The following is a 26,183-nucleotide window of genomic DNA, read 5'->3' on the forward strand; positions in this document are numbered from 1 at the left end:
TTTTCTTTATAAAATGGTAAAACGTCTGATATATGTTCTAAGTTCTGTTGTAAAAAATATTTATTTTTGGAGTTGGTGTTCTGGTGTTCTGGTGTACTGAAATCCCAGTAATATTAGCTTCACTGTTTCAGTTTCCAGTGCAGAGTGATTTACACACAGTGAGTCACACACACTCCTGCTGGCTTTGTAAAAATGTACATTTTACATTGGAAGTTGAATGTATAATTGAAATATAAGTAGATATTCATACGGGGTAACATTATAATATATCATTTTGTTATAGTATTATTTATTACAACAAGCAAAAAGAGAGATTTTTTTTTACTTTTGAATGTATTTATAGAAATGCCTCCTGGCTATTAGTATTATATATTTATTGGAGCTATTAAATGTTAATGTTATTAGAACTGCACTCAGTATAGATGGAGTAATGAAAGCATAATGCATAAACAGAGACGCTGAGGAGGAGTGTGTTCTTAATATGAAGTGTGTGTGAGTGTGTGAGTTTATGTATGTATGTATAAATGTGTGTGTGTGTGTGTTTTATTAATGTCTGGTGTCACTCTGTGCTTTAATCACTCTGGAGTGAGATCAGTGTGGAACCTGAGAGCTTCAGGAAATTCAGCCGAGGTCAGATTTTAGACTGAGGTTCTGCAGCGGTTCTGCGAGAGGAGGAGTATCTAGAACACGGTGCTCAAAGCTTATATAGTCTTAAGATCTATGATCTGGATCTAATTCTGATTTTAAAGCTACAGGAATTTCCAGACGTTCACACTTTAAAGCTACGAGCATGAATAAAATTAACCAGGGAAAATACAGTAAATATTTAATAACTCTATTTAAAGTTTAATAAGTGACAATTTTTTATATTAAATGTCTGATTATTTTTCTTATTTTAAGGAATTCCATCTTGAGAGATGATCTTGATCGTTTAGCTTCATCATTATAAATTCAGTATTATCTTTTCATCATTTATGGACTTTCTTTTAATCTTTAAAGCTATGTTTCATTTTGGGTTAATACACTGAGGAACACAGTTATTATCAACATTTTCAGTTATAGGCAAAACACCACAGTTCTACTTTAAATACTACATTTATAAGCTGAACATTACAGTTATACACACATAAAGTGTTACTACCATATAGTTAATATAGGCTTAATGCCCCGTTTTACACTAAATACTACATTTATGTGCTAAATACTGTAGTTTTATGGTGAATACGGTTGTTTTAAACTAAATACTGCAATTATAAGCTAGATTCAGTAGTTTTACTCTTAGAATTACTAAAATTCTAGTAAATAAAGTTATACACTAAATATCAAGTTAATGATATCAAGTTAAATGCCACAATTATATGCTAAATATTACAGTTACACACTAAATACCACAAGTATACACTGAATACTGGTTTTAAGCTAAACATTGCAGTTGTACATTAATAGTTATGCAGTAGTTATAAATATAGTTATACAGTAAATATCACAATTATACACTGAATACAGGTCTAAGCTAAACATTATAAACAGAGAGAGCAGGGCCGTCTGTGCTCTCTCGGGGCTCCGGCAGCTGATGGCAAGCTGCATGCATGACTTGCCTTTCTTCTATTGTTTGTCATCTCACTGCAAGAACAACACCTGGACTGCAGGACAGAGTCAGGACGTTCTCTACACTCTACACACACACACTGAGAGCAGAAATACACACTTTGTTGTCCCAAAAACACAGCAGGATTCAGCTGGAGTTTAAGCTGCTTTATCTGTGTTTCTGGTTCAGTCACTGTGCACGAGTTCAATCAGGTGAATTAGAGCAGCAGGAGCGTCGTTACCCAACAGCACCATGTTCCATCCCATCATAACAATATTCCCTCCTCAGACCAGACAGGCAGAAACACCAGACAATCTCCTGAATGAAGGTTTCAGCAGTGATGTGTTTGATACAGACTCTAAAGCTCTGTAAAAATGATTGTTCTTTGTGTGCATTATCACACTATAAAACTCAGTAAGTTCACTAAACTTAAACCTTTTGTTGTAAGTGATTATCTAATACATTTAAAGTTCTTGTAATATAATTTTTAAGTACAGTGAACTTTGTTATATCAATTGCTTTGCATAAAAATAATAATTCAGTCAGCTGTATAAAATTTGTAGATTTGTCTTTAGCCTATTCTTGATTGAAGTGAACAGCATTAAGAGAACAGCCAACAAAGAGTTCATGCAGCTCAGAAAATGTTGCTTGTTCTTACAGCCTACAACAACACAGAGACTGAGCAGTTCATCATAATAATATATGATCTACAAGTTTACCTAATATAGCCCAGGGGGATATACACACTAAACTCAGTTATTATAAGTTGATTAAACTCAAAGATCTCAGTTTGAATGTATAATATTTGCCCACAAATGTTTAGCTAACTTAAAATAAATTCGTTTTAGTTTAAACAACTTTTTAAAAAGGATTAAAGTGTACTGCTGAGCTGATAGATTAAATGTGACGCCCTCTTGTGTTTCAGGTGATCGTCTGCAGGTGTGTGTGCAGGAGAGGACGTGCTGTACGCTGGAGGTGGAGGAGAAGCTCACTGAGAGGAGTAAACATGAGTTCGAGAAGCTCATGGACGAGGCCACCGAAGACCTGAGGGACACCTTTGTGTCCAGACATAAAAGGTTTGATGGTGAGATTCCTCTGTATATGTTTGGACGCAGCTGGAGAAGGAACATCCACCCCCGAGGTGGCCAGTATGGTACACAACAGCAAGCGAGCGGTGCTGCAGCATGGAAGCTAGTAAGCAGGGCTAGTTCAGCTGAAACCTTTAGCTCCTACACAGCCTAAAAAAACAGCATGTCAGAATAAAGCTCAGAGACCAATGAAGGAATAAAATAAAATTAAAAATTTCCAGTGAGTTGGAAAGTTCCTCTGCCTCTCCTACCATCAGCATCTGCCCAGTCACCACTGTCTTAAATTCAGTGTTTATTCATTATTATGATTTAAAATTTCAGAATTTTAGATTAGATAGATTTAGTCAGGTTTATGAGGTAGAGTCACCTGGAATTAAGGCTTTCAGTTAACAGCTGTGCTGAACTCGTCAAGAGTTAATTACTTGAATTTTGAGGTAGAGTTACAGGTATACAGTGAATAGCTCTGTTTAAGTAATGTTCTAATCCAGATTAGGAGAAGCAAGAACTACTCAACTAAATACATCAAAAAATTGAAGAATTTTAAAAATATCCACAATTTCAGTCGATAAGACCTTTAAAAACATTATGATGAAACTGGCTCTCATCAGGAACAACAAGAGTTTCCTCTGTTTTACAGGATAAGTCTGGATGATCAGCTGGTCTTGAGCTGGATTTTTCAGCAGGTAGAGCATGAGCTTCAGATCACAGTCTGACCTGAAGGAACACAGTGCTGCTCTGCACTGGAGTTCATCCTGTTTCATCCTCAGCAGATCTGATTCAGTGATGCAGACTGTATTTCTGATGCTGAGCTGCATGAGATTTCTGCTCATTTTAGTCAGGATTAAGATCAGCTTGGCTAATGTTGCTGTTCTGAGGTGAATTTCTCTAAATGTTTGTAATTCTAAGTACTTAAGAGCATGTAACTCATTTACACTGTTGGCACAGTGTAAAACACTTCAGTTTCTGAATCAGTTTCTCTGATTTTGCTATTTATAGGTTCATGTTTAAGTAAAATGAACATTGTTGTTTTATTCTATAAACTACAGACTACATTTCTCCCAAATTCCAAATCAAAATATTGTCATTTAGAGCATTTATTTGCAGAAAATGAGAAATGTCTGAAATAAGACCTCAAATAATGCAAAGAAAACAAGTTCATATTCATAAAGTTTTAGTAGTAGTAGAGTTTAGAAATCAATATTTGGTAGAATAATCCTCGTTTTTAATAGCATGCATTTTGGTTTTCATGCATCTCGGCATCATGTTCTCCTCCACCAGTCTTACACACTGCTTTTGGATAACTTTATGCTGCTTTACTCCTGGTGCAAATTCAGATTCAAGCAGTTCAGTTTGGTGGTTTGATGGTTGGTGATCATTCATCTTCCTCTTGATTATATTCCAGAGGTTTTCAATTTGTTAAAATCAAAGAAACTCATCATTTTTAAGTGCTCTCTTATTTTTGTCAGTGTGTGGTCACATTCTGGGGCTCCTTTGGGTGAACTTTTATATCATTTATTATATATGTTTACTATCTGGCCTTGGTGTTTGTCGACTGTAAAGCCAAGCTGAGCTATTTATTGACTTTGTGTTTGCTGTGTGCTGTACTTTTCTTTATATACTTTTCTAAAAGTACTTTTAAATCTATATTTAAATCTATATATTTTTAAATAAATGAAATTAATGTACATGTTCTGCATTTTGGAGTATAAAGAAAGCTTTTTTGGGAAACAGAATAAAAACTGGTATTTTTAAAGTTATGTCATTCTTAAAGGTGTTAGCAAATCACTAAGATATTAAGAAACATTTATTTCTGTTGGAAAACACTGACACACACACACACACACATATATATATATATATATATATATATATAAAGCCGAGCTGAGAAATACTTTGTACAGCTCCAGTTCGTTCCCGAGGGAAGTTCTTAGTTCTTTAGTTATGTAGAGTAAACTCATGCTAATTAGTGAAGCCACTCATTTACTGTAGTTCTGCTGTAAAATTGAGAAAAAAAAGAAATTGCTGTAAAATGTTGATTATTATATTTAATAGCTGCTCTATGATTGGTGATCTTTATATGAAGTGACGCTGATAGTCAGTAAAAGCATCAGCAGCCAAACTGCGCTTTCTTCATCTGGCATTAACTGTCCAAACTCAGCCTTTTAACTTCTATATAACGCTGCAGAAACGTGCTGTTCACACGTACACTTCTGTGCGCTTCTTTAATCGTTTGATGGCAACCGGCTCAAATGTTTCGCTTCTTCTGAGCGATCATTTATCTCCGGGAAGTTACTTATCTGGGACATCGTAACGCCTTCTCGCTTTCAGCAAACACATAGAATATTCATAACTCAGATCCTCATTAAACTGATGTCTGCGAGGCTTTTTTGACGGGAAATTAGCCGTCATCATTACGGACGCTGAATCCACTGAATAACCAACAGGGCCTCGCCCGCATGCTAATTCAGTTGATGCAAATTAGATTAAATGAACAGCAATGTTTCATACATTTGTTGATTAATGTGTTCCAGTGAGAGTTTAAAGCTTGGCATTTGGAGGGGAAGTTTAAGTTAAGTTTAAGTTTACTTCTTTAGAGTTTAAAACATGGCTCTTGAAGCCTCACTCATCACAGTATTCAATATATACAGCTCTAGAAAAAAAATAAGCAAGCACGTATAAATGATGAGTTTCTTTGATTTTACCAAATAAAAAAAAAACTCTGGAATATAATCAAGAGGAAGATGGATGATCACAAACCATCAAACCACCAAACTGAACTGCTTGAATTTTTGCACCAGGAGTAAAGCAGCATAAAGTTATCCAAAAGCAGTGTGCAAGACTGGTGGAGGAGAACATGATGCCAAGATTGAAATGCCATGATTAAAAACCAGGGTTATTCCACCAAATATAAATTTCTGAACTCTTAAAACTTATTATTAACTTTATGAATATGAACTTGTTTTCTTTGCATTATTTGAGGTCTGAAAGCTCTGCATCTTTTTCTCATTTTCTGTAAATAAATGCTCTAAATGAGAATATTTTTATTTGGATTTTGGGAGAAATGTTGTCTGTAGTTTATAGAATAAAACAACAATGTTCATTTTACTCAAACATAAACCTATAAATAGCAAAATCAGATAAACTGATTCAGAAACTGAAGTGCTCTCTTCATTTTTTCCAGAGCTGTATAACGTAATAGCTTTTATGAGATAAATTAGTACAATTTACCGAACAGCATGATTTACTTTATTAAAAGACTGCAACTTGAGCATGCTCAGTAGCAGCGTTCAGTCTCCTGCTTCAGACAGGATTAACATATGGATAGAGTCAAGTCAAAAGTCAAGAGACTTTTATTGTCATTAAATCTGTTAAATTACATAAACTACTAAAAGTGTAAGTAAACTGTACAACATGCAATGCTTTTAGACTTTTAAAGATTTTAAATATTTACAAAAATAATCATTTGAAACTGCCTGAAACTTGAAATATGTATTTTTTTAAATACTCCCCCACAGTGTTGGGCAGCAGCTGATGAAGGCAATTAGACTTGTGATGAAAGTGTGATGAAAGTGCAGCAACATAAACAGCTCAAGTAAATACATTCAGTATACAGAATATATTAATAAAACATGACATAAATAAATATATATACGCAGTCTTTCCTGCTCAGATACTGATATCTGAAATTTGCCCCCTCGTTTCCCTGTAGCTGCAAGAAACTTCCTTTTTTTACTGCTTTTTTTACTCATCGATATATCAGTTTGAACTTCATTCCTGAGGGAATAGTCGGCTGTTCTTTGAGGAAAAGGAGCTTCAGGATTTCCTGTTCTTCTCCAGTTTCTTTATACTGAAGTGCAGAACTGAAACCTCCTCCATAAATCTCCTGTTACTCTAAAAAGTGATTTAGTGTTTAATCAGGAGAACTAATATTATCAAGTTGAGTGAACTTATTGGTCAATACAACTCAATAAAAATAAGTTCAGAGAACTTCAACCTAAAAACTTAAAAATGCTTGTTGAGTCAATAAAAACAAATAATAAAAAAAAGAGGCAACGGCAGAATTCGTTAATTAATTAATTGTATTAATAAAATATAATGTAATAATTAATAAACAATGCCTAATAATAAATAATATATATATATATATATATTCATATTGATAAAAACATGGTTGATAACTTAATATAAACATAATAAATATATTCTTTAATAATGTACGTCCCCAGGACGTCCAAAAAAGTTACCTGGTCCAATGTTTAAATGTTTAACTGCATATTGACGTCCAATTAGGGTCGTAGTTAGACGTCCAAATAGCGGACCTAGTTTGCACGGCGTGTAGAAGTGCAGATTTGGTATTGGACCGACAGACGCAATATAGACATGATCTACACATCTATAAGACGTCTAGTGTAAGATGTTTAGTGGGTAGGGTTCATACAGCTTTCCCATAGGCTCCTGGCACCATATATTTGCATATTGGGTGTGGCCTCTGCCTTACCTACCTTATCATAGGCGTGCGTTAGTGTAATATATGTGTTGGTTGCCAGGCCTCAGTGTTGTAGGCTGTAAGAGTAAGTTACCTTTATTCTGTGTTCCTAGTGATCACTTTTATGCTGCCCCAGTAAACTTAACTGAGTCAAAGCAAAATGATGACTTGACTGAGTTAAGTTGAGCCAATAAATATATTTTTTTACATTTTTCTGTTGAGTTTGTTCATCTAAATATAAATATTTTAGCAACTAATTTCAACACATTTTTAGTTGACAAGTCTAGCATACATTTTTCAATTACCTCGACTAAATATATTTAGTTCAGACAACTTAATATATTAGATAAACATAAATGAACTATGATAAATTCTATGTTGAAGTGATTCAATAATTTAAGTTTAGCTGACAATTAAGACATTTTAGGTCAACTTAATTTTGTAAGTGCAGAGATCAAATGAGCCATAAAGTTGTACTAACTTAAAAAGGGCAGGAAATTAGATGCTTAATGATTTTAAGTTGGAGTGACTAAAAAGAAATTTTCTCCTGATACTCCACAGCATCCAAAACATAAAATACACACACCTGTAAGGTACCTTTAGCTCCTTCAGCTCCTGAACACGAGCGCTCGCCAGCACGTGATTGGTGGGCTCAGTCGGGGCATCAGAGCGGCTCTTCTTTTGCCAGCCGAAAGCGTCCCGGCGCTCGGGGACCGGCTTCTGAATAATTCAGCGAGTGTCGGGACAGATCTTCCGTTCGGTGTGAGACACACTTCCTCACTGGTCTCGGTGGACCTGTTGAAGTGCGGCGGCGGCGGGGACGGCTTCATCGTGTTCACGCATCACAATTACTCAGTGTCAGCATGAGTGTGAACATTTCTGAGATTGGTGATTTTGAGATTTGTGGTTTTGACCAAGGCTGTGGTCACTAGAGTTTATATTCTCTACCCGAACCCGACCCCATCCGAGACCTGACCTGAACCCAACATGAGCCCGGGTTGGGTCCAGGCTCAGGTTTTTAATGCTATTTTTATTATATGTAAGATATGTTGTGATAATCACAAAATATATATATATATATATATATATATATTGCATGTTCTGAAAATATTTAATATTCTAAAACATAGTTAATTATATCAGAGTAGACATAAGTAATTGTAAATTATGTTATTGTTGTTGGTTTATTTTGGTTTAAGTAGTGTTGTTTTATGTGTTTTGCTATTGGTTATATGTAAAAAAAATGTGTTTGTTCAGAAAATGGTTTATATTCTGAAACATTGTTAATTATATTGGAGTGGTCGGGGAGATCAGTTCTTTATAAACATTGTTCTTAAATAACAGGTCTATGCTTCTTCAGTGTTGCAATGTTAATTAACATCATTCTAGACGGTTTTCGCTCATTTAAACAGCTCAGTTTTAACGCTCTACTTATTAAAAAATGTGGGGTTTAATTTGGGCTCGGGCTCAAAATGGCAGTTTATCGGTTGGGTCGGGCTCAGGCAGAACGTGCAAAGGCTCATGGGGATTTTTTGGGCCCGATATGAGCTCTAGTGGTCACTGTCCTTTTTAAAGAAATCTCCAGTCCTGCAATCTGTAATCAATATCATTATTAGAAGACCTTTAACTGGTCCTGATGCAGAAGAACTAAATTGAAACTTCAGTCTTTAGATGTAGAACAGTGTAGAACAATAGTCACCAACCCTGCTCCTGGAGAACTACCACCCTAAAGTGGAGTTTAACCTAAATACACCTCACCTGATACACCCAGAAAAAATCCATGATTGCGAGCCCGAGCCCGATTTAAACCCAACATTTATTTAGTAAGTAGAGCATTTATAAAAAACTGAGCTTATTAAAAACATTTTCAGGCTGTTGTAATGAGCGAAATCTGTTCAGAATGATGTTAATTCACATTGCAACACTGAAGAAGCATAGACCTAAGTATTGCTATTGGTCTGTGGCACAGTGTAAGGGACAGTTTGTCTGTTCAAATTGTGTAGTAAACTAAAAATCGTCAAAAATTGAGATACTTGTTTTTCATTGGACAGCGATGATGTGTTTTTAGAACAGTACTGCAGAATCAGAACAATGACTCCTCTAGGTAAGTGTATCTTTGGGTCACTCTCTATTAAACAGGTATTTGCTTTTTATTGAAGATCACAATACATCCTCTTCAGCTCCTCTTGCAGCTCCTGAAGACAGCGGTGGTAATTAGTTAATTATTAATGAGTGTTAATTAAGGCGGAGTAGCTGATATCCCCCGTTTTTGAAGCTCCTCCCTGGAGTCCAGCGTGAAAGGGAACGTGCCGCTGTCTGAATAATTAAAACGCTCTGGTATGCAGATTTGGACATCGGAATTAAAATAGATCAAAGATGTGTTCATGTGATCCGACTGCGGGATTAAAGACACCGGAGAAAAACTTCACCGCCGGAAAATCAGCGCTCCGATAATCAGCTCGGAAAAGACGTTTGAGTTCATTTCGGAAGTATTTTGCACCTTCAGTGATGGATCACAGACTCCTGCAGCTTTACAGCAGCTAATTTAATCATCATATTCATCATTTTTATTTACTGTAGATACAGTATTAAACACAGTGGCTGTAAACTACGATTACTTAAAAACAGAGGAAACAGAAACTGAAACAGATCAGAACCTGATGAGATCATTAGCAGACCACAGATCTTCTACAGTCGTTAATTATTATTTATTTTACAGAAGAATGATGTCATAGTCCCTCTGTGATCTCTCTGTTACATCATTACCGAGCATGACCTTCTGACCTCCTGACCATCTGGAGCTACACACACACACACACACACACACATTATCAATATTGTCTGAGGTTTTAATGCATTAAATCTGAGAATAGTGAATAAAGTTCTACTCCACAAAAAACTACCCCTATTCCATCATTTAATAATGATAATAACTGATGATCCAGTCGTAAGTTATATTAACGTTAGTTCAGATGTGTTTTATTTTAATCAGATCAATACGGTTAGATATTTATCCTTTAATAAATTAATAAACTAGAAAATCAATTAATCAATTAATCAATCTTCAGTTCCACTCTGTATTACATGAGGGTGACCCTCATTTACATTGCAGCTGAGATTTTACAGTTTAAAAGGGATTAAAAAAAGACATTTAGACAAGAAATTACAAATAATATAAAAAATAATAATGATAATACATAAAAGAAAGTTTTTGTTTAATTAATTTAACATTTAATATAGTTGAATTATATATATATTATACATTTAAGAGACAACTTTTATGAGACCACAGTTTCAGAATCGGTTTCTTTGATTTTGCTATTTATAGGAATATGTTTGATTAAAATGAATATTGTTTTTTTTTTTTTTTCAGAAATCAATATTTGGTGGAATAACCCTGTTTTACACCTGATGCAAAAATTCAAGCAGTTCAGTTTGGTGGTTTGATGGTTTGTGATCATCCATCTTCCTCTTGATTATATTCCAGAGGTTTTCAATTTGGTAAAATCAAAGAAACTCATCATTTTTTAAGTGCTCTCTTATTTTTTTCCAGAGTTGTATAATTTAAGTAAATGTAAAATAAAATGATGAGTGATAAGAAGTGCTAAAATTAATAATAATTAACTTTTTTGAAACAATGTTGCCATATAAACGTTGGTTTAATTGTCAAAATCAATACCAAATCCAACATCAATTCAATTTTGATTCAATGTTAAAATGCAAGTTGGGTTAAAGATTGTGTTTAATATTATATAATTAAAGTCAATGAACCCAAACCTGTATCGGTTCTGTTTCGGTTCTACTACAGACGTTTCCATTAACACGTCTCACCCTGTTCTCCTCTCTGTGGACAGAGTTCTTCCTGGAGCTGCTGGAGAATACGGAGCGCTCTCTGAACGAGATGTTCGTGAGGACGTACGGGAAGCCCTACATGCAGAACGCTGAGGTGTTCCAGGGTCTGTTCTCCGAGCTGAAGCGCTACTACACCGGCGGCAACGTCAACCTGGAGGAGATGCTGAACGACTTCTGGACGCGTCTGCTGGAGAGGATGTTCCAGCTGCTGAACTCGCAGTACCTGATCACTGAGGAGTACCTGGAGTGCATCAGTAAATACATGGACCAGCTCAAGCCCTTCGGGGACGTTCCAAAGAAGCTGAAGTCTCAGGTGACCCGCGCCTTCATCGCCGCTCGGACCTTCGTCCAGGGCCTGATGGTGGGACGCGAGGTGGCCAACAGGGTGTCGAAGGTAAGACCAGGTCTTCAGCTCTGACTATCTGTCTGAATTACGTTTTTAGAATATTTTAGATTAAATAGTAAATTATATTAATACATTATTAGACTTAAAACTTTAATTGCTGTATCAAATTAAAAGTCAAAAGTCTAAATTTAAAGAGATCAAATTTATTTATATATATATATATATATATATATTTTACTTTTATCTCATTATCCTTATCTCATTATTTCAATGAGTTTTTTTTTTCCTACCAGTGGAATAAAATGGCTTTCAAATCAGAATTGGCCATTTACTGTGAATATCGTCGATATCCAATGAAAAACAAGTATCTCCATAACAGCAACTTTACAGGAGAAAGAAAAACCTTCTAAACTTTCAATGGAATTAAATGTAAAACGTGTTTATTTCAGGTAATTTTGGAGAAATTTTATTGGTCCATACATCAAGAAATTTTAACACAGTATAAGGGACAGCTGGTTTGTTCAAATAATGTAGTAATCTAAAAATGGACAAAAATGTCCATTGATGATAATGATATTTAACTATTTTTTTTTCTAAGAATAATTTAGTAAGTAGGAAATCTCTATGTTTGAGCTCCAGTGCTGAGATCCACCATATCTAGAACGTCAGCAAAATAGTAAAAACAGTAAAAGAGACACTTTAATTATCAATGTCCAGTGAAAAACAAGTATCTCCATTTTGTTGAATGTCCCTTACACTGTGTCCTTCAACTTTCTTAAATAATAGACCACAAGAAATTCTCCAAAATGACCCATTTAATGTTAAGAAGGTTATACTTCTATTTGGAGATCCTGTACATATTTATCATTGGACCACTACAAAATAATAATTGATCTGAAATTATTACCAACATACAGCTCTGAAAAAAATAAGAGCGCACTTAAAATGATGAGTTTCCTTGATTTTATTAAATTCAAAAACTTCTGGAATATAATCAAGAGGAAGATGGATGATCACAAACCATCAAACCACCAAACTGAACTGCTTGAATTTTTGCACCAGGAGTAAAGCAGCATTAAGTTATCCAAAAGCAGTGTGTAAGACTGGTGGAGGAGAACATGATGCCAAGATGCATAAAAACTGTTATTATTCCACCAAATATTGATTTCTGAACTCTTAAAACTCTCTTTATGAATACGAACTTGTTTTCTTTACATTATTTGAGGTCTGAAAGCTAGTAGTTTTCATTTTACTTAAATATATATATATATAGAAACTGATTCAGAACCTGAAGTGGTCTCTAAATTTTGTCCAGAGCTGTATAATGTTGAGTTGTTGAGTTGTTGTATGGATTTGTGGAATAATGAGACGGTGAACCACCAATGCATGTTGTAAAGTAGATTTTTTTTTTTCAGGTAGTCAACAGAAATAAAATTATTGAAGAATATTTATAGTTCTTTATTAAACTGTCATCCTTGTGCATTTTGTTGTTTCTATTAAGGTCTTGATATCTCAACTGAATGTTCTCTGACAGATTTTTTTGACTCAGCAATTTTCAGAGGGTGTTATAGTGCTTGATACCACTAAAAACCACTTAATCTAAAGGGGAATAAAGTTGTGCAGCGTTGGGATTTGGAGCAGAGGACCTGTGATCTCTGGAATGATGGAGCTCCATCCAATATCTTTGTGATATATTTATATTTTTATATATTTCTATATAGCTGGAGTGTCAGAACTAATCATCCAACATCAGAGCCTGACCTCGCTGATGCTCTCGCTCTCATGGGGCCGAATGCAATCAAATCCTCCTCCCAGCAATGTAGAGTCTGCTGATGCTGCTGCTACAGCAAAAAGGGGACAAACTCCCTTATAATACACTTACTTTCAGCAGGAACTCTGGAGAATAAAGGTTGTTGAAGGCCGAGTCTCTGTGAAGTCAAATCTTCACCAGTGTATGTTATTTTTTTCTTTTTCTTTTTGGTCATAAATAAATAAATAAACACAGCAGGAGGATACAGTTGCAGCTTCCACTCGTTCCTCAGGCTCAGAACTGCTGAAATCAGTGTTTGCTGTTTACTGTCCACAGGGAGGGTAAACACTATCCTCCTGAAGCAGATGTTTCACTGGCCGGGCTGAAGGTCACTGCTTTAAATTCAGAGCGGTGCGCTGCGGACCGTCAGACTTCCACCCGCATCTCTTTCAACTGATCCTCCACCATCCGTTCATACTGATTTTCCTACGAGAGCCACGGCTCTGATACAGATTCAGTCATATCTGCTCATTTTTTAACACTCAGGAGGAGTCTCAGGAGAGACAGTTGCTTCATTCTTCTCTTAAAGAGGATATATTGTACCTCCTTTTACACAGTGTTACAATATGTCTATAGACTCTATAAAAACTCAAATAAAATACACGTTTATAAAGTTCTCTGCACAAAAGAGATACATAAAGACATCTCATCAGTTTCAGTCCCTTATAGAATGAGGCGTTTAAGGGCTCTGTCACCTTTATGCAAGCAAACTGTTGTTCTTTACCACATGTTAGTGTTAGCTTGTGCTAAGTGGCAAAACACAAACATGCTAGTTTATATTTTACTGCGAAAGAAACACAAAACACAAAAATTATTTGAAAAAACTTACATCTTCCTCATCGGCTGATTTGCTACAGACCCAACGTGACTTGCCATAGATTCCTCCTTCAGAAGAAGTCTGCTGGCTAATCCTGCTGCAGACCGAAATTCTATTGTGTAGCTATGATGTTGTAAAGTGGTTGTTATGATATGACAGGTGGTTGCTTTGTGTTCCTAAGTGGACAATAGGTGATTGGTATTATGTTTTAGGAAGTTGCAATAATCTTGCTTAGGGGTTGCTAGGGTGATTTGTCAGGTGGTTCCTCAGGTTGCTGTAATACCCCATGTGGTTGGTTGTTACTTCATTATAAAATCAAATGACAAACAAATAAGCTATTTTAAAAGAAAAGCTTTACCTAGTAAATTTTGCATTATTTTTGCAGTTTTTTTTTTTTATTACATAACCATTATAAACTTAAAATTGAAATGAATATAGAATACATTATTTATTTTAACAGCTTTTATTTGCCTGTTTTTACAAAACTAAGAGGAATATATCAAAAATTACAATATGCAGTCAAAAAATTACTTACTTTTTAGTACTTTACTTGTTTTACTTTTACAGTCTTGTTTATATCATATCATCATGAGTTTGAAGTAGTGTGTTGCATTTTGGGTGTGCAATCCAAACCACAATTAAGAATTATTTATTATTTAATAATTATTGGTCTCATTCTTCTGTATGAAAGCTTGTTTGCTTTTTATAGTGATTTAAACATATATAAATATTAGACTAGATCTTAAACTAGGGTTATTTGCATGAAGCAGTGTGAGGTATGTGAGGTGTGTAAGGTGTCTATTTGAGATCTATCTGATGTTCTGCGGTACACACGTGTGGTTTGCTCTGTCTGCAGGTTAGCATTAGCGTGGCGTGTGTTAAGGCCGTGACCAGGATGCTGTACTGCCCCTCGTGTCGAGGCCTGACCGCCATCAAGCCCTGCAGGACCTACTGCCTGAACGTGCTGAAGGGCTGCCTGGCCAATCAGGCCGATCTGGACCCGGAGTGGACGCACTACATCGGTAAGACCCTGACTTGCCATAGATTCCTCCTTTAGAAGACGTCTGCTGTCTAATCCTGCTGCAGACTGAAATGCTATGATGCAGCATTACCGAGTAGCATCACAGCGCTAACGCTCGGAGGAAAGCGCAGCGACTCGGTTCTGATACATCAGCTCACAGACGCAGCCTTGTGCTGATCCACATCACCCTAGGAGTGATGAGGGGAAAGAGAGAGCGCCATCTACTGTACTGTACCCACGCAGAGAGAGAACAAGACTAACTGTGCTCTCTCAGGGTTCCGGCAGCTGATGGCAAGCTGCATGAACAGGATTTGAACCGGGGATCTCCTGAGTGGCCTAATATTCTAATAAGTACGATTTATTCCCACAAGATAGAGATTAGCCTGATTACAGTAGAGTACAGTAGAGTTTAAAGGTTTTCTGAAAGCTAAAAGATCTGTATTGTGCTGCTGTTTCTCTCACACAGACGGCTTTCAGACAGTAAGTGGCTCTCAGCAAGGCACTGTGTGTGTGTGTGTATGTGTGTGTGTATGTGTGTGTGTGTGTGTGCTGGGGATGTCCCTGTTCAGAGATAACATCAGGAATTAATGTGAGACGTTCGGGGCCGTGGCAGATGGGAATATGTCCTGACGTTTATTTCCTGACTCTTATGGTTTATTCAGGTTCAAGGGGGAAATATCAGAGTGGAGCACCTTCATTTTCCTCAGTCGTACACACACATACACACACACACACACTTACACACACACACACACACACACAAACTCACACACACACACTCACACACAATCACACACACACAATCACACAGACTCACATCAAAACCTCCCTCTGTTCACCTCAGTATCGCTCAGGGTCCCTCAGCTCTCAGTGTCTCTCAGCATCTTTCAGTGTCCCACAGTGTCTCTCTGCATCCCTCAGCTTCTCGTTTTGTCCCTCAGCATCTCTCAGTGTACCTCTGCATATCCTAGGATCTCTCAGTGTCTCTCAGTCTCTCATATTGTCCCCCAGCATCCCTCTTTTTCCCTCAGCATCTCTCAGTGTACTTCTGTATCCCTCAGCATCTCTCTTTGTCTCTTAGCATCTCTCAGTGTCTTTCAGTGTCTCTTAGTGTCTCTCAGTGTCTCTCTTTTTCTCTTAGCATCTCTCTTTATCTCTTAGCATCTCTCAGTGTCTTTCAGTGTCTCTTAGTGTCTCTCAGTGTCTCTCTTTTTCTCTTAGCATCTCTAAGTGTTCCTCTGAATATCTTAGAATCTTTCAGTGTCTCTCAGTGTCTTTCAGTGTCTCTTGGAGTCTCAGAATCCCACAGCATCTCTCTTTCTCCCTTAGCATCTCTCAGTGTCTCTCAGTGTCTTTCTTTTTCCCTCAGCATCTCTCTTTTCTTTTAGCGTCTCTCAGTGTGCTTCTGTGTCTCTCAGCAGCTTTCTTTTTCTAATAGCATATTTCAGTGTCCCTCTGTGTCTCTTTGTTAGTCTCCCACATCTCTTCATGTCCCTGAGTGTCTTCCATTACCTTGTAGTATCTCTCAGCGTCTCTCAGTGTCTCTCAGTGTCCATTGATGTCTTTTATTGTACTCCTCGGTGTCTTTTAGCTTCTCTCTGTCCCTCAGCATCCTTCATTGTCTCTTTTAATTTTCGGTGTCCCTTGTGTACCTCAGTGTCACTCAATCTCCTTCAGTATATTTAATTGTCCTTAGTGTCTCCCAGTGTCTCTCAGTGTTTCTTAGTGTCCCTCAGCACCTTTTACTATTCTTACTGTCTCTCAGTGTCCTTTAGCATCTTTAAGAATCTCTAATTGCGATAAATAATATTATTGTAATATTTTAGGACCATTTTACAGCAATGATATAAAGTAACTATAACAGCATAATAATGTTATTTAGAGTTATTAAGAGTAGTTTTGACTTTACATTTGAAATGTAATATATTGATTATTTGGAAATATTCCTTCATTAAACAGAAAGTCAGTACACTGCTCTCTTTGCTAAGAAAAACATAATGAGCAACACTGAGGTCGTGTCCGTATTTTGTGCATTAGGTTGATAATGTGATTATTGTGACAGGCCCGGCCGCGGGCTCGTTTTTAAGGGCAGGTCTCATTAAGAACAGTGTAATTGAAACTCACAACATTTACACAGGATGTGTTCTTCACTTAAGAGAGAGTGTTTGTGTGTGTTTGTGTGTGTTTGTGTGTTTTCTCTCCACTTTCCTCCAGTTTAACAGTGTTTCTAAGACAGATTTGGGCTCGTTAGCCTGATCATATATAATTAATGGGTGTTGTCCTTCGCGCAGCCCTTTCTCGCCCTGCTGTAATCGGACCCGTATCGACCCGATTCGCTCATCTCTTTTTAATCGCGTGATTTGTTTCAGTGAGTAACAGGAGCTTCCCCCTCACCATTCATCACCATTCAAACCCCAACATTTCCGGTGAGCTAGAGATACACACACACACACACAAACACACACACAGAGAGAGAGAGAGAGAGAGAGAGGCCTCTACTCAATGACCCGTTTGGAGAGTGATAAATCTTATTTACTCATCATAAAAAGGGATTTAGCTGGTGTGCACTGTCTGTACTGTGTTCTCTTGTATACTGACCTTTACTGGTGTACTAGTGTATTCTTATTTAAACTGCTGTGTATTGGTACGTTCTTGTATGTACTGGTTTGTACTGGCTCGTTAAAATGTGTATTATTCTATAGTGGTGTATACTTGTGTGTTCTTTATATTCTCTAGTATATGTACTGTTTATTTGTGTAAAAAAAAATGTTTACGATGTGGAACAGATGGTTCCATGTTCTGTTACTATGAAATAATAGTGCAGTTGCATTGTTTGAACACCAGAGGGCTGAATTTCGCTAGTGCAGGCAAGAGAGCCAGTGGGCGTAAGCAAAGGATGGAGAACATGTCAATCATTTAAAAATAGAACCAATCACACAACTGCTTTTTAATGTCAGTTAAGTGATTAATTGAGAAATGTAATGCAGTTTTAGCACAGTAGTTTTTTTAAACTTAAAACAGTACTTATAATACTTAATAATTAATTTTACTAATACAAATATTTATGCATGAAACATTTATATAAGGTGCATTTGTACTGGTGTGTAGTTGTGTGTGCTGGTCTGTACTGGTGTGTTGTTATGTGTACTGGTCTGTACTGGTGTGTTGTTATGTGTACTGGTCTGTACTGGTGTGTAGTTGTGTGTGCTGGTCTGTACTGGTGTGTAGTTGTGTGTGCTGGTCTGTACTGGTGTGTTGTTATGTGTACTGGTCTGTACTGGTGTGTTGTTATGTGTACTGGTCTGTACTGGTGTGTAGTTGTGTGTACTGGTCTGTACTGGTGTGAAGAGGTGTCTCAGAGGCAGCTGTTAGATTAAAGGATTATTCCATTAACTGTGTTTATTCCAGTTTATTCCAGTGCTCCCACAGGCAGGTGTACTGGGTTTGAGATAAAAGCCGTTTCCCTCAGTTATACCGGTCGCCACCTGCAGCCTACCTGTCCGGTACCTGTCCCCCCGCTCCTCAGAGACCGGTGTAAATGGGTTTATAATGGCTGTTTGCCGCAGGCCGGCTCTCAGGGGGCTTATTTTATCAACGGGGCGCGCGGGGTTAAACAAACCCGCATCAACACTGCAGGAGCAGCTGTGAGCCGAGGACCCCCCCACACACACCCACTAATGACTTCCAGCTGTGCTGAGAGGAAGCGGCATTACTCTCTCTCTCTCTCTCTCTCTCTCTCTCTCACACACACACACACACAGTGCTGCAGGTTTATCTTCAGTACAGGCCACACAGATACTGTATATTATCTGAACACTGGAATCATGTGGAGATAATTAGACTCTGCTGTTGCTTTAAATATGAATTGAACTTATTTTAACCCTTTATTAAAATAATTATTTAATAAGTCATAGGTAACTATGACTGGTAACTTTATTTTGTGTTGTTTTTGTGGTAGGATATGTAGGATATGTAGGTTCTTTAAACAGTTTTTGTGGTTCTGAGAGTGTCATCTGGTTCTCAGTGTGTTATGTGTTTCTGAGCTTCTCTTCTGGTTCTGAGTCCCTGGACTGGTTTTGAGTCCCTGGACTGGTTCTAAGTCTCTGAGATGGTTTTAAGTCCCTGGACTGGTTCTGAGTCTCTGGACTGGTTCTGAGTCTCTGGACTGGTTCTAAGTCTCTGAAATGGTTTTGAGTCCCTGGACTGGTTCTGAGTCTCTGGACTGGTTCTAAGTCTCTGAGATGGTTTTGAGTCCCTGGACTGGTTCTGAGTCTCTGGACTGGTTCTGAGTCTCTGGACTGGTTCTAAGTCTCTGAAATGGTTTTGAGTCCCTGGACTGGTTCTGAGTCTCTGGACTGGTTCTAAGTCTCTGAAATGGTTTTGAGTCCCTGGACTGGTTCTGAGTCTCTGGACTGGTTCTAAGTCTCTGAAATGGTTTTGAGTCCCTGGACTGGTTCTGAGTCTCTGGACTGGTTCTAAGTCTCTGAAATGGTTTTGAGTCCCTGGACTGGTTCTGAGTCTCTGGACTGGTTCTAAGTCTCTGAAATGGTTTTGAGTCCCTGGACTGGTTTTGAGTCTCTGGACTGGTTTTAAGTCCCTGGACTGGTTTTGAGTCTCTGGACTGGATTTGATTCCCTGGACTGGTTCTAAGTCTGTTGCCTGTTTCTTAGTCTGTCTCCTGGATCTTTTAGTCTCTTAGTCTGGTCTTTTGTCTGGTTCTTGGTTCTCGATTTTGAGTCTCTCAACTGCTTCTGTCTTCTGGTTCTAAATCTGTTGTTTTGTACTGAGTATATCGTTTGGGTTTCGCTCTCTTTTCCAGGTCTAAGTCTGTAATGTGATTTTGAATCTGCTGTCTGGTTCTAAATATATATATTTTGGTTCTTAGTCTCTTGTCCAGTTTGAGTCTGTCATGTGGTTCTAAGTCTCTCATCTGATTCTGAGGACCCTATCGTACACCTTGCTACCTTACACCCCGTCTATTTGCAATCTATTATCACGCCTTGTGCCCACACCGTTAATATAGCGTCTAAGTTTAGGAATATATCTCCACCAATGGTGTGTTTTTTTTTTATCTTTGCTGCTGAAAACACAGGTGCGCCACTGACCGATTTAAACCCCAATAACAGTCAATAGTCACCCATCCTTACCTACCTTAGAGGCACGCACTCAGGTCCCCCTCAATAAACACTCAGCTTTTACATCAGTGAACAAAATACAAAAAAAAAAAACATTGCTGTTCCTGTTAAGATACCAATGCGCCAAAGTCAGAGCTCACCTGAAATGGAAATCTTAAATGGAATGGCAAGTGAAACGCTGATTGGTTTGTTTCCCGTTACGCCAAAACACACCCACCCACCCACCGACACGCCCTAAATCTAGATGTGCGATTGCAGAAATAGGTCCCTTAGTCTCTTGTCTTGTTCTGAGATGATGATGATGATGATGATGTGGTTCTGTGCAGGTGCTTTAGAAGTGACTGAGCTTTCTGAAGCCGGTTTCCCTGTAGGACCGTGTTTGGTTGGTGCCGCTGCGTCTGGCCTGGACATTGCTGAAATAGCTGAGTGGACGTGCCAGGGCCACCGCCGCTGCTGGTGCGGTCTGTGCCCAACCAGAGGCCGTCCATCCAGATGACGTCCGGGGGCTTTTTGGCATTAATTTGTTCCCAGAACACGAAGCCTTTCCCTGAGAAAACTGCTGCTGACAGGAAAGGAAGGCTTCCTCTGACATACTTGTGGACAAAACTGGCTCTACGTTCCTCACTGTCTGGCATCTGGGCAGCTGGGACAGATGTTGCAGGGACAGATGTTGGGTTGGGAGAGCTGTGAGCGAGGAGAGCGGAGGAGAATTAGTAGAGCTCCATTAGTAACTGGAGCCGGTCTTGAGAGAAGACCTGTTTATTGGGTAAAGTCCCTCCTGGTTGGGTAAAGTAATCACTCCTGGTTGAGCTTCTGACCGTTTTACTGTTGGAGCTTCTTGCAGTGGAGGGGGCGGAGTTAACAGAGGTTAACGGAGGTGGGATTGGTTAGGATCTGTGTGGGGTAGAAAACATAGAATACAGCTGATGTCTCTGTAACAACAGTTGAGTTGGGCATTAGCTGCTGACGTGTGTTTTGTGGTGTTTCCTGTGGTTGACCACACCTTAAAGACGGAGGGTTTTTCTCCATCTGAAAGGAAAGGTCAGCTTTACCCAGCCAGCCAGAGATGATTCATGTATTTTTGTTTTTAGCTCTAATATACATGATTTGCACAAATGGTAGGTGTATGCAGTTTCCGGTGGAAACACAGCCCACAGATGTTGCATCTGGTCCTGTATCTCCTGCACAAATGCTCAACTGGTGATAAAACTGGTGAACAAACAGGCCAAGGAAGAGTTTTATATGGTAAAGAGGTTTCTGGGCAACCCTTGCTGTGTGTGGGTGAGAATTATCCTGGTGAAAAATGTCAGTAAAAAGCCCTGCCATGGCTATTAGCCATTAGTAGGGGCTCTGCAAATGTAATTTTGATTTGGGTCCAGTTTCCCAAAAGCATCTTAGCATTAAGAACATCTTAACATGGAGAGAGTGTGCTCAGTGATGAAACTGGCTCTCATCAGGGCTGCCCCAGGAAAAGAAGTTCATCACAGGATAATTTCCAGCCTTAAAAAACACAAGTTAAAGTTAACAGCTCCCCGGATAAGAGTATTTTTGGTTTGTTTAATCCTTTTAAGTTACTACATATCTAATCCCTATGTACTGTATTCCTTTATAGTCTGATAGATCACTTCACTATTCAATTACTATGTAGATAATGTGTCCAAACGTTTGACTTTTTTACTATATAATCAGCAAAGTTAATATAATCAGCAGGGTTAATATTGTAATTACTGGGGCTCTGTGGCATTGCCACTATGTTCAGGAGATCACTGGTTTGAATCCTGGTCATGCAGCTTGCCACCAGCTGCCGGAGCACAGTTGGCCTTGCTCTCTCTGGGTGGGTACAGTACAGTAGATGGCGCTCCTTCCCCTCATCACTCCTAGGGTGATGTGGATCAGCACAAGGCTGCGTCTGTGAGCTGATGTATCAGAACCGAGTCGCTGCGCTTTCCTCCGAGAGTGGGTTGGGAAATTGGCCTTGTAAATTGGGGAGAAAATGTGATAAAAATTAGAATTTTTTTTTATTTCGTTCAGATATAGTTTTATACAGGTTTTAGCATTAGCTGATTCTGACACTGTTTTACAAGATTCCAGATTTAAAGAGATTATTGTCATGTGCACAGTGAGAAACAAATTTCCTCATACAATTAAATTCTTCCTTCTTTAGAGATAAAAGTAAGAAAATATATAATAAAGCAAGAAATAACAAACTAACTAAATATATAAATATTACTTTGGTGTTAATCATGTTAAATTTACATCCAGGACATTGCAAATGTGGTAAGTGTGAACTGGACACCATTCTCTCTTTATATTCTCTGTATGTTTATTTAGTATAAAGGCGTTTGAAAGTTGTTTGAAGGCACAATATATTAATCAATACACAGAGTTTTATTTCAGGATTCAGTTTGAGGTGATCAGGAGGTTCTTGGACTGAATGTTCTGTGTCTTTCCTAAGGTTCAGTTTTGAATAAAGCTTATTCTTCAGGGTTCTTCATCATCTGAGCACTGGAAGAACTGGTATGAAATTTATTTTATTTTGGTGTGTCACTGATGTGTCAGGATTATTATCAATGGAGGAGAAACAGCAGAAATCAGACCACGAGAATCCAAAAAATAAGCTGAACACGTGTCCCTGAACAGAATCTAGATTTATATTCGACTTCACATGCTGAATATTGCAAATATGTAAATGAGACAGATCATTGTGAAGGGAGTTATTGTGCTGTGTCCGGGTGACGGGTCACTGCAGGGTCAGAATGCAAGTTGTTCATGTTCCCGAATGTGTTTGAGGAATTTTCCAGACTGGATTTGGCACTTCCGCACGTGGAGGACTGTTTGTCCTCTGGGGTTTTATAAGAAATGGGCATTTACATTTCTTGTAGGGAAAGAAAATGTCAGTATTGTGCTGAAAATCCTTCATTCAGAACGAGCCTAGTCCAACCAGCAGTCAGAAAACAGAGCCCGGGTCAGTTTAAGGGCTTACCCAAAGTCCTGGGATAAAAAAGCAAAACATAAAAAAGCTCATATCATATCACCTACTGGCTACTTTATTAGAAACTCCTACCTTACTCTAACATACCATGCAAAGTAATTGGATAGATGTATATGCATCATGGCATCATGTGGCAGCATGACCTCCACCAGTCTTACACACTGCTTTTGGATAACTTTATGCTGCTTCACTCCAGGTGTAAAAATTCAAGCAGTTCAGTTTGGTGGTTTGATGGCTTGTGATCATCCATCTTCCTCTTGATTATATTCCAGAGGTTTTTTAATTGCTCTCTTATTTTTTCCAGAGCTGTATATTGATCAAGTATGGTCTTATATAATATTCTATTTATCTGAGAGACTGATTTCTGGATTTAATAATACAAAACTATAAATAATATAACATACAAAAAAAATGTAATGTAACAAAAAGACTAATATAGTACTAAAGTGCAGAATATGTGCAGATCTGTCATCAAAGAAGAAGAAAGTATAGTATAAAACATATAAAACATATAAAATATTCTGGTTTTCTTAACATGAATTATGCATGTGTTCCTATAGAGCTTTCAATATTAAATTTACAATGTAAAAAATCATAAAAAAAAAGAAATTGAACATATAGAAAGAGAAGAGGTGTGTCTGGATTTAGAGTGGTATTGTAATATGGATTTGAAAATGATATAAAGTGACTCTCAGTATGACTCAGTATTGGTTTTACAGACGCAGCTCATTGTAATTATACCATTATTACTATATAATCGTATATGAGATGGTATAGAGTTACAGGCTGTATGTGTATCTGTGTGTGTTGTGCGTCATCGTTGTGTTGAATGAATGATTATTGTGAGACTCACTATAAAAACACGATTTTTTAAATCTTATTGTCTTGCTCTCTCTCTCTCTCTCTTTCTATTTTCTCTCTCTCTCTCTCTCTGTTGTGACAGATGCCATGTTGCTGGTGACAGAGCGGCTGGAGGGACCCTTTAACATAGAGTCTGTAATGGAGCCGATCGATGTGAAGATCTCCGAGGCCATCATGAATATGCAGGACAAGAGTGTTCAGCTGTCCTACCAAGTACGTTAAACACACTCTCTCTTCTACATCCGCCCGAGACCCAGCCGCCTGCCTCCGCTCCAATAATCCTCTTACTGTTTCCTGTCCTCTCTGAGGAAGCTCTGACTTTTATCATCCGCGGGTTCCTCTGTCTACAGGCCCAAAGGTCCAAACACTGTTATCTCAGGTTACAGATATTTGTATATTTGTATACCGACTGCCACGGCCAAGCAGGGTCACAAATGTGTAGTTTTTGAGTGCATGCGATAGATAGTTAGTCTGTGCCTCGTCTTTCTCTATGATTCGTTTCGGACACTAGTTGTAGTTCTTCTTTCCTGGAGGAGGTGCCGGGCGATTATGGCCCAAAAAAAAATCTTTGTTTTTTTCATAATTATTTCGTTTTTCAATTATAATCGATTTTTTTTCCCCCTCTACTAAAAATTACATTCATACTACAGATGACAAAGAAATTCTAATTCAAAACTAGGTTTACTTGTAAAAAATAACTATATACATATATATATATATATAATCTGTTTGGTGTTCAGACAGTTTGGGATGAGTCGACTCATTGAGTGAACCGATAATTCAAAACTGATTAAACAGCCGTGGAGAAACTCACACACTAACCAACGCTGGATTATTATACTTACAAACGCAGGTTTTTTTTTATCAAAAATTTAGAAATATTGCACTAAATAAGTCACAAAAGAATATCTGAATGAGAGATTATTATTTTTAACACAATTAATCACAGATCCTCACTGGAGAGCGATGACGCTGCAGACGCTTTTAGAAATGGTACAGTTTATTTCTGGCTAAATATACACTTTATTCTACTGGGTGTTTGTGTAGAAAGTGCTGGAACAGTGCTGGAACCTTTTACAATACTTTTTACACTTCTTTCTATGATACAAATGTTTAGAAAATGAGTAGTGTTTTCAGATATTTTAGATTAAAAAGATAAAATGTCTGTATGTAAAAACGAGATAACTCCATTTTGAAAAAGATATTTAAATCATAAGGCAGCACACTCAGAGGAAAGGGCAGTGACTCGGTTCTGATACATCAGCTCACAGATGCAGCCTTGTGCTGATCCACATCACCCTAGGAGTGATGAGGGGAAAGAAGAGCGCCATCTACTGTACTGTACCCACCCAGAGAGAGCAAGACCAACTGTGTGTGCTCTCTCAGGGCTCTGGCAGCTGAGGGCAAGCTGCATAGCCTGTTTTCTCAAATCACCACCAGCTAGTTTTGCCAGCTAGAAAGGTCCAGACACTGTTATCTTTGGACACCGGCTGCCACGGCGCGATAGATAGATCTGTTCCTCGTCTATCTCTGAAATTGGTTTCAGCCACTAATTGTAGATCTTTTCTAGAGGAAACAGGAGAGAGAGGATTTAACAGCCTGACGCTGCAGGAGGGTTAGAGTTCGGTCGGCTTTAGCTGGAATCTGTCGCTCCACTTCTTTTTCTTTTAATAGTGCGAGTTTAACAGTTTGGCCTTCATGTAGCAGCTCTCGCCGCCTCCCTCCCTCAAAGCCCTGAAAATTACACGACGGCTCTCGGCGTGAGGTATTACAGACCCGGCTCACGCTGACGGGAGGGCTGCAGTCCCCGGGCGTATTTGGGAACTCGGTGGGCAGAGCGAGTGGCAAGTTCTTCGCGCTCTGGAATGCAAACCATGTTTTTCTTCCTCGGTTGCTCTGGGGAAACCTGATATCTGGACTGGATGTGGAGGACGTGTCCTCTCTGTCTAATTGCAGGTTTTTCAAGGCTGCGGTCAGCCCAAGTCCTCGGGAACGAGCAGGTCCGCCCGCGGCGTCTCGGACGTTTTCAGCGGCCGCTTCAGGCCCTACAACCCCGAGGAGCTGCCCACCAGTGCCGCAGGCACCAGCTTGGACCGCCTGGTAAGGAGGGGTAACCCCTGATGTCCCTCAGCACCCACACACACACTTAAACACACATTTAAACACACACACACGCATCTCTCGCCT

General features: G+C 38.4%; 1 protein-coding gene across 2 annotated transcripts in view; it reads left to right on the forward strand.

Annotated features, from left to right (window-relative positions):
* gpc6b (glypican 6b) overlaps positions 1-26,183 on the forward strand; it is a 42,515-nt gene that overhangs the window by 1,023 nt on the left and 15,309 nt on the right. For both annotated transcript variants that reach the window (XM_049485282.1, XM_049485283.1), the window contains exons 2-6: positions 2,514-2,672; positions 11,017-11,408; positions 14,844-15,009; positions 24,079-24,209; positions 25,953-26,096. In XM_049485282.1, coding sequence (XP_049341239.1) covers positions 2,514-2,672; positions 11,017-11,408; positions 14,844-15,009; positions 24,079-24,209; positions 25,953-26,096 — 992 coding nt within the window. The remainder of the gene's footprint in view (positions 1-2,513; positions 2,673-11,016; positions 11,409-14,843; positions 15,010-24,078; positions 24,210-25,952; positions 26,097-26,183) is intronic.

Source organism: Astyanax mexicanus, chromosome 11, assembly GCF_023375975.1.
Source record: "Astyanax mexicanus isolate ESR-SI-001 chromosome 11, AstMex3_surface, whole genome shotgun sequence".
In the NCBI taxonomy this organism is placed as follows: Eukaryota; Metazoa; Chordata; class Actinopteri; order Characiformes; family Acestrorhamphidae; genus Astyanax; species Astyanax mexicanus.